Raw genomic sequence first — 18,614 nt, 5'->3', positions numbered from 1 at the left:
AGATGCCAAAGCTCTTAGTGAAAAATGCATGCATAAGCAACGAAGTTGACTTTTCTAAGCAGATGCTAAAGTTGAACGTGTTTAAAAGGGCAAGCCCAATGCGTGATACATTAAAATTTTCAGTTATTGTTAGGTTTATTTTTAACGAAAAAAGGGAGGGGGGAAAAAAAAAAAAAAAAAAAGCAACTAGGCGGGTTGGTGAAGAACATGTTGTAGATAAATTGGCACTGTGCCCGTTGTTCATGTTGTCGTTATTTGTAGAATGTATTTACAGCAAAATACCACCAATAATGTAAACTGATAGGAATAGTAAAAGAGCTTTTTAGATATAGGTCGATTTTCATCAAGACGAAATGAATATAGTCTATAAATTCTCTCGTTTTAATTACAATTCAGTAACTTGCCAAATAAGTTCCTTACCATGACATATAAATATAGTCAAATAGTGTATTGTTGATTGGGGTAAGATTTCAAAAAGTCAAATGGCTTATGTATAAAGAAACAACACAAATTAAAGTCATCATTAAATTTAATATTTATTTATTTATTTTATGAGGTTCTAACCTGAATTATATACTATGGACATAATCGGACAACATAAAATAAATTAAAAAATAAAAAAACATTATAATAATGTCAGAAAATCAAAAAAGAAATGCAATTTTATGTGTCACAAAAGTCAAAGAATTTAGATTAAAGTCACCAAATTCGAGAATTAAACCCAACTCCTCCATAGGAATTTGAATGTCTTATTTGAATCAATATAAGTATGTTATCTTTGGCAAAAGGAAAATGTTGCATAAATATATCATGTCTGCAAAGTTGGATCAATTCAACATGCACCGTTCATTTAGTGTCTGCGTCCGATTTCCATGGCTTTTAAAAATGGTATTTGATGGTAGGCTACTGTTGTGAAAGGAACTCCTCACACTTGGATTATTATATCATTGATGGATGGCTTAGACGAAAATGGAAGTGGACCACTTCCTAGACAGGGAAATGCAAAAGTAAATTAAGTAGCCCTTTATAACTTAATTGCCTTTGAGGCATTAATGTCAACAAACATGTAGGTGTCTTTGCTACTTTGTCTTCAATTTAGTCATTGTCTCTTGTACAATGGATGAGAAATTGGGTAAATCAATGAATACTCAACTTCTTGAGTGGGGGCAATTGATCCTCCTTTGTACATTGTTAATTAAGGTGGGGGTTGTGTGTGAGGGTTTGTAGCTCCAATGTTAGTTTGCATTTCTCTTGTACCTTTCATACCAAAATGCAGAGGTTTGGGATCCTCATTCCAATACTCACGTGTTAGTAAACACATGAGAAGCAAAAATTGGAATAATTGCAATATCGATTCCGGATAAGTAACATGTAAGACCCATGAGCTTGGGAAGCAAGATCAATGAGCAATCTCACATCGCTTAAGGAGGGAAAAGTGAAGTGCCTTATAAGAGCAGTTGTCATCTCACCTAGAAAGACACGTTTTGGGCAAGATATCATAAGCTTAAGCCTAGGACCAAAACCCTGAGGGCTTAGGCCAAAACAGAAAATATCTTTCTAATTGGAGTGGGCTGTGACATAACATGCCATAAATAGAAGGCTAAAGCCAGTTACACAAACGTGAACCCAAAAAATGAGTTCAACCAAATGCAACACAAATAGAATAGGGCCCTCCCTCTTCTTTGTCTCTATATGTCTTGATCTCTCTCTCATCTTCGTAGTACAAGCTCCAAACTACACCGACCATTGTTCTCTCTCACACTGACAAGCTCCAGATCCTGAAACAGAGCGCTACCAATTGAAACTGAACGACACTAAAACAATCGGTAACTGACCTTTTGTGGTTCGATGGTAGGCCATTTTGACTGCCGATCGATTGGTCATTGGTGTGGGCATCTCGGTTAGGTTACTGAACCAAATCAATCCCTACTAATACTCATAGGGTTTCAGAGTATTCCTAAACTTAACTAATAAGAAAATACAAACATGAGCTTAGCCAAGTTGGCTAAAGTAAATGTACTCTCCACTCTGCATCCGAGTTTAAATCTCCCTCTCCCGTAGTTTATATTAGATTAAAATAAAATATCGATTGTATAAAAAAAAAAAACTAATAAAAAAATATTAGAGTCTTAACCTTTATGGATTTTAAGTTTTACAATATTTAAAATATATTTTATTTTATTTAAAGCCACGTGGCTCTATACTATTGGATGTGTGGGCTCCATACATGTGTCACATCAGCAATTTAACAGAAAATTCAACAAAAGTTAACGACAATGATCATTTTGATATGTGGAGGGTAATCTTAAGGACTATTAGTGTCACAAAAAGAAACATTAGTGACGAAAATGATCATTTCACAAGCTTCAGAGACCATTTGTGATAATTAAAAAAAAACTTTATTTATTTATTTATTATATTTTTTTTTGAAGAGCACAATCGATTATAGGAGTTTGGTGAAGAATACATGATCATTCTTTTGATCGTTAAAGTTCGGCTTTATATGTGTAACCGAAAATAAAGTTGAGCTTTTTATCCTTTACAATTTGTGCAGATATGGAAAGTTAGCTAGCTGATGTGCACCATGAGAAATAGAATCAAATTCCCACGCCTATAGGCTTAGGCTATAGCTAGCGTGACTGTGTGCCATCAAAACCTCAGCAACGTTTGCAATTTCATAGGTTCTTAAAGTTTGCTTTTGTCTTTTCAAATACGAGTCGGTATCACATGGTTGATATACGTTCTCCGTATTGTTCATCACAATGATTTGTATAATTGTATTGTACATATATACTTATTGATATACTAGGTTTGGAATATAATAACATTTTTTTAAAGAAAAGGGGCATAATTTATTGATTAAGGATAACTAAAATTTTCAAAGAGTAAAATAATATCTGATGATCATTATATCACCTCAATGTGAAGCAAAACAAGTCAAACGGTGACTACCCTATGAACATTGCAGTGAATATGAGCAAAGCCATCTCTAGTGACCTATAACAACACGACTTGACATCCTCCACCACATCCCCAATAAAAGGTATATCCGACATTGCAGCCTGAAAAACTAAAACGATCTTGAATGAATCACTTTCAAAATACATATTAGAGAAACCCTCAACTCTATCCGTTTACGCGACTAGGCCAATAAATCCAACTTATTTTCTATTTGATTCAATAATGCTTCATTATTTTCATGATTATTGTTGTACGGGATCCTGAGTCTCCACATTTAGAGTTTACGTATTTACCCGCACTTTGCAATGTTTGGATCGTCCAAGCAATCCAATTTTTATAACTTGGTCACACCAGATAAGGGTAATTTATGGTAACTTGACGCCATTACTCTTATCTCTCTCGTCTCAAACATCTATATCCTCCCCGTTTCTCTTCAAACTCCTCCTCGCCTTTGAGAGCCGACCTAAAGCTTCTTGGACCGTCCATGCTTTTTCTGGTGTTATATTTTTTGTTCTATCTAGTGTTTTGTTCACATATGTACCTTTGTTTGTATCCCTTCGAACTGTTCATTTTTCTTTCTTAGTTCCAGCCTTTTGGACTTTGTGTTCGTTGGTTTTGCCTTTGGGATTCACGTGCGGAACTAGTGCAAGGGCTACCCGGAGCTGTAGCCCATGGTAGATTTTGGGGAGAAAAATATTAAACATATATAGCCAAACATTTTAAACTAAAAATAAATAAATAAATATACAATTTTATACCATACCAATACCAATAGGCATAGTCATAGATCTTCATATTTTTATTTGGTGTCAAAATTTGTCCCAATATCAATTTTAATCTTTTTCATTAATTTGTCTCTAAAAGAGAAGCATTTTCTAAATGAAATTCACCTTTTCATGAATAATATGGCTCTAATTACAATTTTTTTTTTTTTTGTGTTTACAATTAGCGTGATTTATATGATTTAATATATAATTTTTGTTTTCCTAGAAAAACTATAGAAAATGTAAGTACCAAAAAAAAAAAATCATTAGATGCTACCTTGCAGCATATCAATATTCTTCTAATTGATAGCTTTTAATCAAGATACTGCTCGAATTGATTTTTCGAGCGCAGGAATTTCAATCCACATAATTTCTGTTATGCTGAAGATTTTGGTCTTGACTCTGATTTTTTCAAGCTTCAAATGAAAAGATCGAAAAAGAAATAGAGGAAGGAGTTCAAGCTTCAAATGAAAAGATCGAAAAAGAAATAGAGGAAGGAGAGAGAGAGAGAGAGAGAGAGAGAGAGAGAGAGAGAGAGAGAGAGAGAGAGAGGTGTTACCATCAATTTGGAATAAAAAAAATATAAATTTATCCCAGCTGATGTGGCTAATTTATAAGCATTGGATTATTTGGATGATCCAGAAATTTTGAAATACACAAAAATGTGTACTTTATAAATGCAGAGGCTCGGAATTCCTGTTATAACTTATACGCAATACATTCTTTATTCAAATAGATGACCTATAAAAATCTATCAGAAAAAGGAAAAAAGAATAATTTGATGAAAGCCATGAGACCAAAGAATATTCTTATAATAATGTTACAAATTCCACATTCTATTTGATATTTTAATATTAGGCTAAATACCATTTTGGTTTTTGGGTTTTACACAAAAATTCATTGTGGTCACTCATAATTTTTTTTAGCCAAATTGGTCATTGTGTTTCCAAAATTTATAGGCATTTTATTATCTTCCGTTAACTTCCATTAAGTGCTGTTTTTATTTTTATATTTTCAAGAAGAACGTTCAAGTCTTCTTCCTCTAACTCAATGAGTTAGGTTATTGTGCTATAAGGGTTTCAAAAATGGGGGGAAATCTTGGGTTGAATCGAAATGATGAGGTATAAGGTCACAAATTGGGTGTTACATTGAAGCCTGGATCAATTGCGTGAGAATTGTGTTGTGACTTTAGATGACAAGGGGACACAATCAACGTGATATAGCACCAAAATATATTGGTAAGTTGTTGGTTTCATTTTAATTTGGTTTGGCATTTTGATTTTCCTTATAGCTCACAATTTCTATTTCAACATAAGATTTCTCCCAATTTGCTAAACTCTAATAGCACAATATACTATAACTCGTTGAGTTAGATGAAGAAGACTGAAGGTGATTCCTTAAAAAAAAAAAACTACATTTAACAAAAGATAACGAAATATCTATAAATTGTAAACTTTGGGAAACATAATGACCAATTTGGCTAAATTTTTTTCTTAGTGACTAAATTGAATTTTCATGTAAAATCCATTGACCAAAAAAATATTTAACCCTTTAATATTTAATTATATGACTTAAGGGGTGGATGGGTGTGCTCTAGTGGGCCCAAATTAGAAAAAAGAAATTTGTAAAAATAACCAAGCTCTAGTCCACTGACGTCGCCAAACCTCCTCAAGTACATGAACCTAATGCAAATAACTTTTACGTGAGACAATGCCAATTCAATTATGTTAGAGCATCCACAATGATGCTCTCTATTTCTTAGCTAAAATTTAGTTAAAAATATAAGAAAGTTATTTTAGGAGCTCTCTAAAAAATTTCAACTCCAACCATACTCAATAATTTGGAGAGTCATAAATGCTATAACTCTTTTTTGATTGGTCCATCTCTATTAAAAAATAAAATAAAAAATAGTTAGCATTAAATAAAGGTTTGAAATACTCATTAAATAAAACAACATTAAATTATAGGGAGCCACTAGGAATTCTTTCTCTCTCCTCAGATTTAGGAGCTCTTAGAGGACTCCCTATTTTAGGAAGTGGATAGGGAGCATGGTTGAAGTTGCATTTTTATGATTTCTCTCTAAAATTTGTCTAAGGATGTGGTTTAGGGAGCCCATTGTGGATGCTCTTATATAACACTATGTGACGATGTTCTTATGCCACAATATTTAGCACTACAATGCGATCTCCTTAGAATTACTCATATTCTAAAGGTTTATTTATTTAGAGAAGATGTCATTCATAAACCATAATAGGCATACATAGATCGGCATGAATACAGTGACCTCGTTAAAACCTTCCAAGGAAAACCACATGGGACAAACCCCGTGCTAGAAAAAAGTACCACACGTGCCATGGACTAACAAAAGAGTCCGACTTAGGCCACTTTAGACTGCTACAAAGAACCTGAAAGGAAAAACAAACTACCAAAACTGAGTAGATGACCAAAACAGGAGACCCTACAATAGAGCACACAAACGCATCCCAAACTGTCAAACAAAGCCTTCTATGAGAATAGTCATAGTCCTTTGTCTAGCGTAAGAGTTGTTCAACACACCAAGGGTCAGAGACACAAGAAACACACGAAGAAAAACACAGAGAAGGCAATAAAGACAGACCCCATAAGAGTACACCAACTCCTTCTATAACCTGTGAAAGAAAACCTCATACGATGACAATCATAGTTATTCGCTTGGTGTAGGGATTAATCAGCTTGCAAAGACTCAAAACAGCGGAATAAGAAAACATAACGAACAAACACAATAAAAGAGAATAAAAATCTAAGGGAGCACACCAACGCTTCCAAAAACTGTCTAAAAAAACTGCCTGTAAGAACAACCATAGTCCTATGGACAACGCAAGAGTTTTTGAAAGAAGCACTACACCCTAGACTCAACCACTTAACCTGAAGATGAGAAAATTCAAGTCAACGAATGTTAGTTGGATGCCAAGCCCACAAATGTTCCAACTAGAAATAGTAAGGGAGCTTATGGAGACCCCTCAAGGCTGGTCTCCTCGGCCAGTTTAGGAAATCATCGAAGCAAAGCAAACTCTTCCCAAAAGCACCACGCACTTGATAGGCTACAGGTACAAGACTATAAGAAAAGCCAACAAAACAACCGGGAAATGAAAAAACTCTGATCACCATACCCACATTTTTCCTATCAGTGATGACCAATCGCTGACCTAAAGACAGCTCGACGATGTTGACCTTCATCCATCCAGAAGCACTAAAAACCCTATATCAAAACAACAAGCCCACAACCTCTCAGAAAAATCCTTCCTGGATCATAAGCACAACAATCCAGAGAAGAAAGGTCGCGCAAGATCGTTGTATCACTAGGAAGAAGAAGACAATCCACCTAAGACGCCCCTAGAGCCTAACCACCACCGCATCATAAGGATAAAGTCGATAGCAGACTAGATAAGACAGAGATTTTATGCGGAATCAGCAAGTAGCAGCGACCCGCAGTTTGATAGGTTCGTGACGGCAAAGGACCAAACATGGAAGAAGAGAATCTAAGCCTTAATTTTTTCGCTCGGCTCTCCTCATATGCAAGAGTGCAACCCCAAAGTTTTTATATATTCTCAAGGTTATGTACTACAATTGCATCGTTACAGTAGCAAAATTTAGTTAATATCCCTTAAACTGAGTTCTATGACCCACTTTGAATTATATATATATGGGCTCTAAATTCCCTCTTGGACTTCAAATTTATGTTTAGAAAATACCTATCATTAAGTTTGTCAAATTTTTCGGTCTAAAATGATCATGTTGTGTAGACGTGATCACATTTTCAAGGATATAATCGTCATCTTACATAAGAAAACAAAAATGATCAATTCCTCTATTTGTTTGAATGAAAAACCTTGAAGTTAATCAAAAGTTCCGGGTCCATGAATTTAGCTTGATTCTTAAATATGAAATTGCACTGAAAGTATGCATCCAAATTTCTATGAGCTGTGTTGATGTGAGAAAAAAACAATTTTTGTTGAAAGGGGTAGTAGTTTCAGTGCAGTGGGGGCAGTAGTTTTCTTTAACCTTCTTTGTAGATTTGGTTTTCTTAGACATGACTTAATCTTGATTATCAATGTCAGAGGAATGAGAGCACATTGGTTGTGTGTGATATGTTATAGCTAGACGCCAAGAAAATGGAGAACAGAAACTACAGTGGTAAACTACTAAAAACAGTTAAAAGAATGAGAGAATTTCAGAACATGCCTCTCGGTGAAGTGACCATTCGATGCCCCTTCCGATTATTATGTCCCTATTTTCCTTGGACAATAATGTGTCCTGCCCCCGTGTGGGCTCTTACTCTACCCATGTGGTAGCTTTCTCTTGGCTTTACCTCTATCATAGTTTCTTTTGGTGATTTTCTTGTGTTGCATTTGGAAGGTGTGAAGTCCCCACCACATAATTATGGGAGCGATTTTCGTCCCACAAGAATATGCGTCTAAGATTCTATCGTCTTCTTCGCTTCTCTTTCTCTCTACAAAACAAATCGAAACAATAGGATGAAGATTTCTCTAGGGTGAGAATGGGGTGGCTGGAGCCGTATGTGGTGGCCTGAGCCTTATGTGTGAGAGAGAGAGAGAGAGTATGGCGGCTAGGGTTTGTGAGAGAGAATTTCTGCAGAGTTTCAGATAGAAATTTAGACATACCTCAACCCTTGTACATAACAATGTATTTATAGGAGCCTCGAAGGCTTCAAAAGAATAATTCCACAAATGGCAAGAACTTATTCTTCCCCAATTTGGAGAGATTGGTGTAATTAGGGATTTGATAAATCAAATCCCTAATTAAGGCAAGAATCATATAAATCCCAATTAAATCAAATAACTCCCAATTAAATCAAGTAACTCATAATTAGGTCAAACAATTCCCAAATTGATTGGCTTAATTATTTGACCTAGGGTCTGAGATATTTTGCTTCCACAAATGCCCCTCTAGCTTCTGCATGACACGTGGTGGCATAGAGAAGATGTGAATTAATTGTTAGGTTGTCCAGCTGTAATTGGGCTTCCTTATGTGAATTGGGCTCTTGAGTGGATGAGGTTTTTGATTTGCTAATTTTTTGAAATTAGGCTCCCAGTTGGAATGGGCTTGGGATTCCTTGTAGGTCAAGGAACTCCAGTCGCTTTAAATATGAGGCTCCTCCTTGATTTCATAACCAATTTAAATTTTTCTAGAAATGTCACCTGAACTTATACCTTAGTTTCAATTTGAGCGGAGTTGGTTGGAGCCGCCGGTGGTGCACATGAGATGTAGGTGAGATTTATTTCAAATACAATTAATTAATTAATTAATTTTTTTTGTAATGATTGTTCCATTTTAAAATACTCTTGAAAATGGAAAGACTGAAATACCTTTTGAAATAGATGGAAAATTAGATTGCGTTAAAGTCAAATGACAAATCATGAATTTTGAAAAATTAAGGCGACATTTTTCTTAAATTTTTCTTTAAGATGACAAATTAAAACTGAAGTATATGTTTAGGTGACATTTCTAAAAAAAATCCTATAAATTAATGAAGCATATAGATTATTCCTAGAAGATCCATCATCTTTGGTTTTGGTTTGGTTGGAATCAACCTTAACTTTCTTTTAATTTGAAGTGCGCCTTTAATCATATTGTTTCTCACCTCCTAAAGTGCTAGTTCCTTTTTCTTGCTCCCCATTTTTTGGATGCTTTTGAATCCACTACTTCTTTTGTTAGTGTTTTTTTACTCAATTTTAAGTCAACTAGTGCCGAGTTGGGATTTATGCTAATTTCAGGCCATAACATAAAATGAGCATTGAAATTTGAGTGCATAAAGCCTAGAGGCAATTTGAGTTGACTATTGAAGACAATGATGTTAAAATCTGTCTTTTGACAATTGCTTAGATCTTGAATGATTGCCCCCACAACATTGTAAATTTGATATGTTTGACACAAAACATGATGCATGGAATCTGCAATGTGGGCGCAACTTAAAGTATCTCTCCGCCAAGATATTTTGCTGTTTTTCAACGGATTATGTATGATGTTTTCAGAGGTGTTATTAGAGTGTAAATCTGAGACCATTAAATTACAAATAAATATTTTTATTATTGAACTATGGATAATTGATTTAGTTCGATAATAATCTGATTTTCCTCATTTTTTTTATAATTATATTCTTTTATAAATATTATACATGGGTTTGTTGTGCGGAAACACTCAAGATCTTATTACCAATGGATTATACGACTTGCACACACAAACCAAAGATGTGATTTTCCCTACACTGACTAAAACAGACTTAACCAAACCTAACCACCTATAACAAAATAGTATGGCTGACTAGATTGCTATGAATAAGGTGCTGACATGGCTTGCTGGAATAAGGCTACGTAAGCTATCATCCCCTCGCTTCTTAAGGTGCTGACATGGGTCCATTCAATTGATGGTCACTAATAAATACTTACAAATGATATTTTTAAATATAAAACGAGCTGGCTTAGGCTGGTTGGTCCACATTGGGCTCAAACAAGACGAGCCGTGGGCCCATGGGCTCGGCATGGATTTTAAGCCCGTGACCCAAACACTACCTAATAAACTATCGAGTCGAAACGACTTTGACATTTTGGGTTCGAGTTGGCCCTCTTCAACACTCGTGGCACACGCCAAATGATGATCCGTACGTACACTCGTGACAAAACCCTAATGATATATTCCACCTCCCCACATACAGTTTGTGGTGAATACTATTGCTTGGTCCAAACTACACAACAATTGGTGCCATGAACCTTCGAAGACAATCTTCCCATGGAGAGGAAGAGGTCCACGTAGAAATCAATCGCAGCACAGGACATGTCATTAATACTCTTACTGACATCACCATCCATCCATATCCATGCAGTGTTGTCCACTTGAAACGACAACACATTCTCCAAATTTGGTGGCATGGCATGCAACTGTGGTGATATCTATATGCTGCTCACAATCTTCATACATTTCATTATCATCAATCGATATAATGGTACTTTTCGAGTCTTATCCTTGTAGCTTTGGTGATTAGCCAAAATATGGGGAAAAAAATGCATAACCCTTTTTCTATGATCACCGTAAAGCCACAACTTTTATTTTATTTTGTTTTATTTTTATACAAGCGATGTTGAGAATTTTAACCACTTGAGCTACATACTCGGTGCTAACGCCCCATTTTAAGATGTAATTGTTCTCTAGCTACTAAAACTAATCAAACTTTTGAAGATTGTGTTGAACGCAAAAAATTGATCAACGAGGCTACTGTAAAATCACAAAGAACACAAATAATTTAACGTGATTCACCCAAACTAGGCTATTTCCATAAAGGTTATTATTTACATGGAGAGGCTTTAATATGGAATACTCAGTGAGTAAATAATAGCTAAGATTTACAAGGCAACAATAACACAATCTTGGATATAATAATTTAGATATTACTTTGCCATAAAATTTGGAAGAAAAGTATACTGATGTCAGCATGGCCATTATTTAGATGAAAAGGATCATATTCTTAGATAAGGCATCAGAAAGGGAAACTTATTATTTGTCTAAGCCATACTTTACTACTTGTTTACATTTTCAAAGCCTTATAAACAATGCCTCCTTTGTCCAAAACCAAGAAAATAAAAAAACCAAAACCACTTGGCCCTTAAAGAGGAGAATGACAAAACCACATGAGAAGATACAACCATTTCCACGGAAAACTGAAAAAACAAAACCATCAGCTGTCAAATGAAAGCAAGGTGTGCCATTGTCTTCCTCCGGATAGATTTGCTATCCTAGGATGTAGAAATGGTCGCATTTCCCTTCAAAATGGTACGAAAACTGGGACAGAACCAAAGTGAAGCATTAGTTCAATTTCACATAGGCATTCGTTCAGTGCCATATTTCAAACTTCCATGACTACAACGTATATGTACAGGAATCAAAAAGTACATGAGAAGCAGCAAACAGTACATAGAAAAATAGAAAAAGCAATACCATCTGCGAAAGAAAATAAACTGTGTCGTTGTATCCTTCACTTTGTATAATGAGGTACAAAGTGCTCTCCTAGGTGGTGGAAATGGTCATTTTCGCCTTCAAGAATGCGGACAACCTGCAGTGAAAAACCGTTCATTTATATATAAATGCAGGATAGAGGCAGAAAACTTTGATGAAACAAGGGTCTCCATTTAGGCATTGGTATTTCTAACTACATTCACCACAAAGAATTTCAAGTGATGGCCCTCACATGTGAATCACATTGCTGTTATACTAGGTTAGAGTATATATATCAGCCCCTAATGTGCATGATAGCCTAAACAAAGGCATGCGTGGACATTCAAAATTGAGAAGCTTGCGAAATCAGTTAATCTTCCTCCAACTTAGTTGGCACAATGCAATAAAAATCCAAAAGATGAAATTTAATTACCTCTCCCATTGATGGACGCATTTCAGGGCTTCTTTGCACACATAAGTATGCAGCTTTAGCCATAAGGTACACTTCATATGTGTCATATGAATCTCCAATACGACGATCAATGAGTTCATGTAGTGCTAGCCTCTGGATTATTGGTTCTGCCTACGATTTCCATATAACAGACAAAGATTATTCAGATTGGAACAGAGAATTAGCACTTCTAGCTGTTTTTGCCAGCGAGTATAAAATATATATATATATATATCACATCTTGAAGCCCAACATACCCACTGCCGTAGGGATTCATCTTTTTCTTTCTGTTTTGAATCAATAATCTTGCGTCCGGATATTAGTTGTAACAGAACCATGCCAAATGAATATACATCTGTCCGTACAGAAACAATACCATTCTCTGCATACTCTGGAGCAAGGTACCTACAAGGACAAGAGGCTTACTTGCGCTTGTTTATTTAAAATTACCAAGAGCAATTTTCTGGAATGTGATACTCAAATGTAGAAAAAAGTTTACAGTAGTCCTCACCCTAATGTGCCAAGTATCCTTGTCTGCACAGGATCATCACTCATCTTCCATTTGGCTAGGCCAAAATCACCTAACTAAGTGTAGAAAATCATTCTGTTAGCTTCAATAGTTTTTATTTTCTTCAGTTTCTTTTGTAGGAACTACTCAGAGCTTGCAACCAAAACCTTTTAACTTTCAAAGAAAAAAGAAAGCTTGAACTCCAAACCAACCAAAGGGAGAAGCCCAAAAGGCATAAAAGGAAAGAGAAACAGGGTTATCCTTCGTTGTAAAATAAAATGAAATTACTAGATGCTGACAAATCAATTGTTGCATTGAAATGTTATGCTGAAGATCGGGAAATGGGCACTCAGAACTGAGAGTTAGAAAGGGCACAATTCACACTTACAACATAGTCATGATGTTCAAAACAAAATAAGCTCTAAATGAAATTTAACTTTGAAGAAGCGCAATGTTAAGAACCTTGCAGTCTAATCTGGGTCTACGTAATGAATTCCTAAAAGAGGAAGGAAAACAAAATAAGGCCCAGCCAGGCAAGGAAAACAAAAATAGGGGGCCACCCCTGTTTTTCTATGCATCAATCCTCCCTCAAGTAGACTTGTCAAGAATTGGAAGAGAAGAGATGTTTCATGCTGCTCATTAGCATAGGACTATTCGCAGATAGAAAACTTTACAAAATGATTCCTACGAGTCCTACTTGCAGGTGGCTCTAGATTTTGTCACAAATCTACTAAAGGATTTTTGAATTATCAGCATAACTAGCGCCACCAACCAAATCTCAAGTATAATAATTAATCATTTATTGAAACAGAAAATAGTATTATGGATTTCCTTGAAGGGCCTCATAAAAAGACAAACATAAAGAGTATTGTGTGTTAATTTACCATGGGAACATAATCGTGTGTAAGAAGTATATTGCTTGGTCGCATGTCTCGATGAATTATAGGACCTCCACGACATTCTTCATGCAGGAAACGCAATCCTTTTGCAGTTCCAATGGCGATAGCATGCCTTTGGTGCCATTCGAGGACTGCTGCGTTATCATCTAAGAAAATAACCGCAGAGAATTAACAAAAGAAGATCCACTAATCATGTTTATATGGTATCAGCATTAGAACTAACAATGACGAAAAAAAAAAAGTGTACTGGGAAAAAAATTTAACAGTAGTTTACCAAATAAGTGCCACTCAAGAGAGTTGTTGCAAATATATTCATAAACCAAGATATTTAGATTCTCCTTGCAACAATAGCCCAACAGCATGACTATGTTCTTGTGGCGTGCAAAACTTAAGACATAGACCTCAGAGTGAAATTCTGTAAAGCCTTGTTGACTTGCTTCTTTCCGCACCTTTGCTGCAATCTGCTGTCCGTCCTTGAGCTCACCTTTATACACATGACCGTATCCACCTTCTCCTAATAAGTTTTCCTTTGAAAAATCATTTGTTGCTAGCTGTATCTCTGAGTAGCTGAATGTCATAGAATCTTTGATATACATTTCAGTCCTTGTTCCGCAGATGGAACAAAGAATTGGGGCCTCTGAAGATCGGTGTTGGAAGACATTTTTATCTTGTTTCTGGTTGATTTGGGGAACAATGGAGTGTTTATTGTCTCCTTTGGTTTTTGCACCTGGAAGACAGAAAATATTAGTCCATATAATAATACACACACACACACACATTATTTGAAGCCAATGTACCAAATTTTTTGGGATTGATCTATAACCCTGGTCATCGCTAAAATCATATCTTCCCTTGAAAACACCTTAATGCAACGAGTTATTTTAAGCTCTGATAAACATGTAAGGCATTCAGCACTTGTTTGTTATAATAGAATCATGGCCATATCTTCTTGCATCCTTCCGGTGGATTATGCAAAAATTCCACTACAGCACCTTCTTGTGATTTGAAACTGAATGGTAGATGGTTAGAGAGTCCATCTAGAAACCATATGCATCCATGTCGTCGAAGTGATGAAATATCATTGCATTCTTGACCGTTTTGATGGGAACCTCATAAAAAGTGTAAATTTAAAATAAGGGAGAAGTTAAAGGAAAACTTATTTGATAAGCTACCCACGAACTTTGTTCTCCAGTTTGGTGATACTTATAACTTAATATCCAAAGAAGCCAAAAAACGATATGAATTGATAATTTGATATTTTTTGGAGGTTTGTGTCTTATGGTGAAACTCATTAAGTAAAGTTCTAGAAAAGCTGGCTCAGATTCTATGCATAATGCAATGACATTGCAGCTGAGACGAAAAACTAATAGCAGAAGGGACAATATATGTCTTGAGTTTGTAAAGCATTATAATATGCATAAAGGACTATGACAAGCTTCTGACCTGAATTTTCCTGCTTAGAGGAAGACGCTAGATCCAACAAAGGACTATAGTCTCGTAGCTTAAATGTGGATGAAGTCATCAAGTTGGTATTAAGCATATCAGAGCTTTCCAGTGCACCAACGGATACAGAGTAGCTTCGGCAACCGATGGATGAGTGCTCATTGTTTCCATTACCTGGACAAGTGAATGGCGGAACAGGCTTGGATAATGAATAAAACAATTTGTGTTCTATAGTATCAGTATCATCTGTTGTATGAGGTCTCACAATATCCACAGCCAAGCTATCTTGAATTATTGCAACCTTGCACGGTACCTGCTTAAGGTAGAACCTCAAATCCCGTCTAAGGTGCCTGTTAAACTTTGCAAGTTATTTTTTTAAGCTAATTCAAAACAGAAAGAGAATTTAACAGAGGCATGCTCATAAACACACACAGGGGATATAGAAACAAATGGACAGTTGGATGGTACAAAGACAAATGGGAGGCTTTCTTTGACAAATTGGAATTGTTATTTGTTTTCAGTCCTCCAGATATATGCGTGTATATATATATATATATATATATATATATATATTATTGCAACATAAGCTGGGAAGGTATATGTAGAAAATAACGAAGTACAAACGTGATATACTTTAATGACTAAAGAATCCATAAATATCATTAGTCATCAAGACTATTGATGGAAATATGCAACGAAGTAAGGAGTCCGAGGTCATGCACCAAAGAAGTTTAAGGATATTTAAAAGATAAAAATGTGGGAGAAAACCTCTCCTATATGAGCAGTTTTGATCCAATTGAAGGTTTAACTTTTGGGTTGACACCAAGGACGACAATTATTTACTCGATTCAACAAAAATATCGCCTCAGTGGATTCTTAGTTTAATAGGCAATTAATCTTTGACAGAAAATCTGAAAGTACCCATTCATATTACACAATGACCATCAACACTAAATTGGAGTACTTTCTAAACCATGTACCAGAAAGCCAGAGCATGGCGATATTTATATACCGGGCCATATTCTAGTGATCTTTATTGCATGGAAAAATTACAGGACTATAACGACACGGAACCCGTTTCCATTTGCAGTACAGGATAAGAGATCTAAACTTGAAAGATCCATCATAAATTAGTCTCATCTTCGAATTTAATTTTTTTAATAACCATTCCCTTAATAATCTAAAGGGCAGAGAATCAAATTTATGGGTGAAAGGAATTGAATTCTGAAGGAATGGTTTTCATAAGCAAATAGAGAAAAAGGAACTACCTATCAAGCACAACCCAAGCTGCATTACAGGCCATAATCTCTTGCAAAATAACCTGTTTAATGGGAAAACCAGCAGTAACTTTGACTTCAACGCTGACCTGAATATAGCATGGAAACTAGTGTGGTGAACAATATAGCAATATATTTAGGATAAAAAATAATTTCTTAATTTATATAACAGTGACAAAGTGGAAACTCTGCATAATCACAAAAACAAAAGCAGTATTGGAGCAGCATCATTCAGTTTCTCTTTTTCTCTTTTTTTTTGGTATAGTGACAGAAGTCAGAAAGAAACCAAGAAAAAAATGGACACCTTACAGTCACTATGTTGATTATAATGTTGCAAAGTAATAGAATATGTCTACTAAGGTAGCCCGACCTTTCAGATTCTGATACAACATGTAGCTCAAATTCTTAGGTTAGGAATGTCGTCATATTTACGTATTGGAAGATTTTCTAGCACGAAGAAGGTAAAATGAAAATAACTTTTTGCAACTTTGGAAAGAAACTATACCAAAGATCTAGACACATCTGGTTGAGAGATAGTAAACCACTCCACCAATCGAGGAACATAATGAAAGCACAAGTTCATCAAACAGTTAAAATAGCAATTCTTAATCGCAGAGAATATATTACCCCTTGATCTTCACACTTTTCCGCACTTTGAAGAAGCATGTTAACATACATGTCAACTTTCTTTGTAACTTCTTCCTCCACTGCACGAATGCTTGTTCCAAAAAATTCTGGGGATGGTTTTGAATGATATCCCACTGTTCCAACAAAGGCAAGAAAAGCAAAGAGACTAAATATCAGCAACAAGCACACTTACTTTTAGAATTTCTTGCTCATATTAATGTTATTGCAGCTGCAGATAAAATGAGAGAGCGTCCACCAAACCAATTGCAGAATATTCATGGACACAGATGCATATTGGATGAATGAACCACAATTAGATAGAAGATATTTGAAGGTGCATGTAGGATCAATGGTGGCAAAGTTGTCTCTGGTCTATTTGACTTGCTTGCTCCCTATGATAAAGATTTTCCAGTATGTGGTTATGCCTCTTATAATTATTAATCAGCTTTGTCGAAAGAAATTTCAAGGACATGGGTGATGAAAATTTTTAATGCAGAAAGGAAAATTAAAGACGAAATTTATAATATAAAGTCTATGTTATTTGCATCTTCATAACCAACCAACCAATCATGTGAAAATGAAATTCATAACAAATTTAGACATTTAAAACCAATTAAGAACAACTCTAGTTCATGTAGACAATTCATCAAACACTTACTGGGGTGAACCACCCTGTGCAAGACGCCCAGGAAAATGATGGTATCTCCTGAATGTAAAATGTCACCCCTCATTCGAAGACTATCGACAGTGAGCTTAAACTCCAGCTCACCCCTGTCCCTGGTCGCATCATAGGCAATAACAACATGGGACGGCGTCATTGGGCTTGCCATGGACACTGTTTACAATATACCACAACAAGGTAGGGAATTTGAAGCTTGTTTTTAATGTTTTGGAGGTGAAAATGCTATTTAAAAGATGATTTTCCAAAAGGGTTAAAAATTTAAACTTGAAGAAACCCATTTTTAGATTATGACTTCATGGCCAATGGCAAGTGTTGTTCAGAGTCCTGAAAAAATTTCTTTCAATTTTTTTTAATTTCAAAGCTTCTCTGTGCTATTGCATTGGAGAGTAGATGCCTGATGCCCAGGAATAAATTCCATGGATATTCTCTGATTATACCAAAAAATGGCGCGAAATTGCTGTCTTCAATACGGCCAATCAGATGAAAGCAAGGAACTTGGGCATTATGTTGGCTTATGCTTTCTAACAGCTAGCGCTGTGTCGGCTAAATCAATGATTCCATCAAGCATTGGAGACTTATCTTTAAATTTTGATTACTGACCCAGTCATGTCCTGCTGTGTTTTTTTTTTTTTGTTGGTATAATGTTAATGTATAAATTTAAAACTACACAGTTTTAATTTTTTTTTTTTCACCCATCACAAATATAGATTGTCTGTGCAATTTATGTGAATCGAACTTGAAACCAAAGGCTAGTTGGTTAATTTTGTTTTAATTAACTACTCTTTGTTTATTGGTATGATCCATTATGGATAACTTGTTTTGCTTATTTAATTAATTTAAATTAAAAAAAAAGTTTAAACAATTCTTAGGATCATGCTGATTTTTTCTAGAATGTTTCATAAACGGTGCACAAACTTAACTAATCCGTACATGGATATTTTTTAGAGAAAATGTGAATGATGCGAAAGGATCCATATGGATTCCATGGGAATTTAGGATCATGCTTATTTTTGTTT

At 35.3% G+C, this 18,614-nt stretch overlaps 1 protein-coding gene across 2 annotated transcripts; it reads right to left on the bottom strand.

Moving 5' to 3' along the window:
• Positions 1–11,294: 11,294 nt before the first annotated feature.
• On the bottom strand, positions 11,295–17,746 carry LOC117637979 (inactive protein kinase SELMODRAFT_444075-like). 2 transcript variants are annotated; one of them, XM_034373052.1, is made up of 11 exons: positions 17,575–17,746; positions 16,917–17,050; positions 16,281–16,378; positions 15,013–15,362; positions 13,844–14,296; positions 13,555–13,715; positions 12,674–12,747; positions 12,420–12,567; positions 12,145–12,294; positions 11,715–11,829; positions 11,295–11,558 (listed from the first exon to the last, which is right to left on the bottom strand). In XM_034373052.1, exons 1-10 carry the CDS (start codon positions 17,744–17,746, stop codon positions 11,752–11,754), a joined length of 1,818 nt encoding a protein of 605 aa, XP_034228943.1. In that variant the 3' UTR covers positions 11,295–11,558; positions 11,715–11,751. The 2 variants fall into 2 exon arrangements, with proteins under 2 accessions (XP_034228943.1, XP_034228942.1); XM_034373051.1 differs by lacking the exon at positions 11,295–11,558 and having other exon boundaries at positions 11,627–11,829.
• Positions 17,747–18,614: the final 868 nt, after the last annotated feature.

Source organism: Prunus dulcis, chromosome 8, assembly GCF_902201215.1.
Source record: "Prunus dulcis chromosome 8, ALMONDv2, whole genome shotgun sequence".
NCBI classification, from domain to species: Eukaryota; Viridiplantae; Streptophyta; class Magnoliopsida; order Rosales; family Rosaceae; genus Prunus; species Prunus dulcis.
This window is presented reverse-complemented; position numbering and strand designations above follow the sequence as displayed.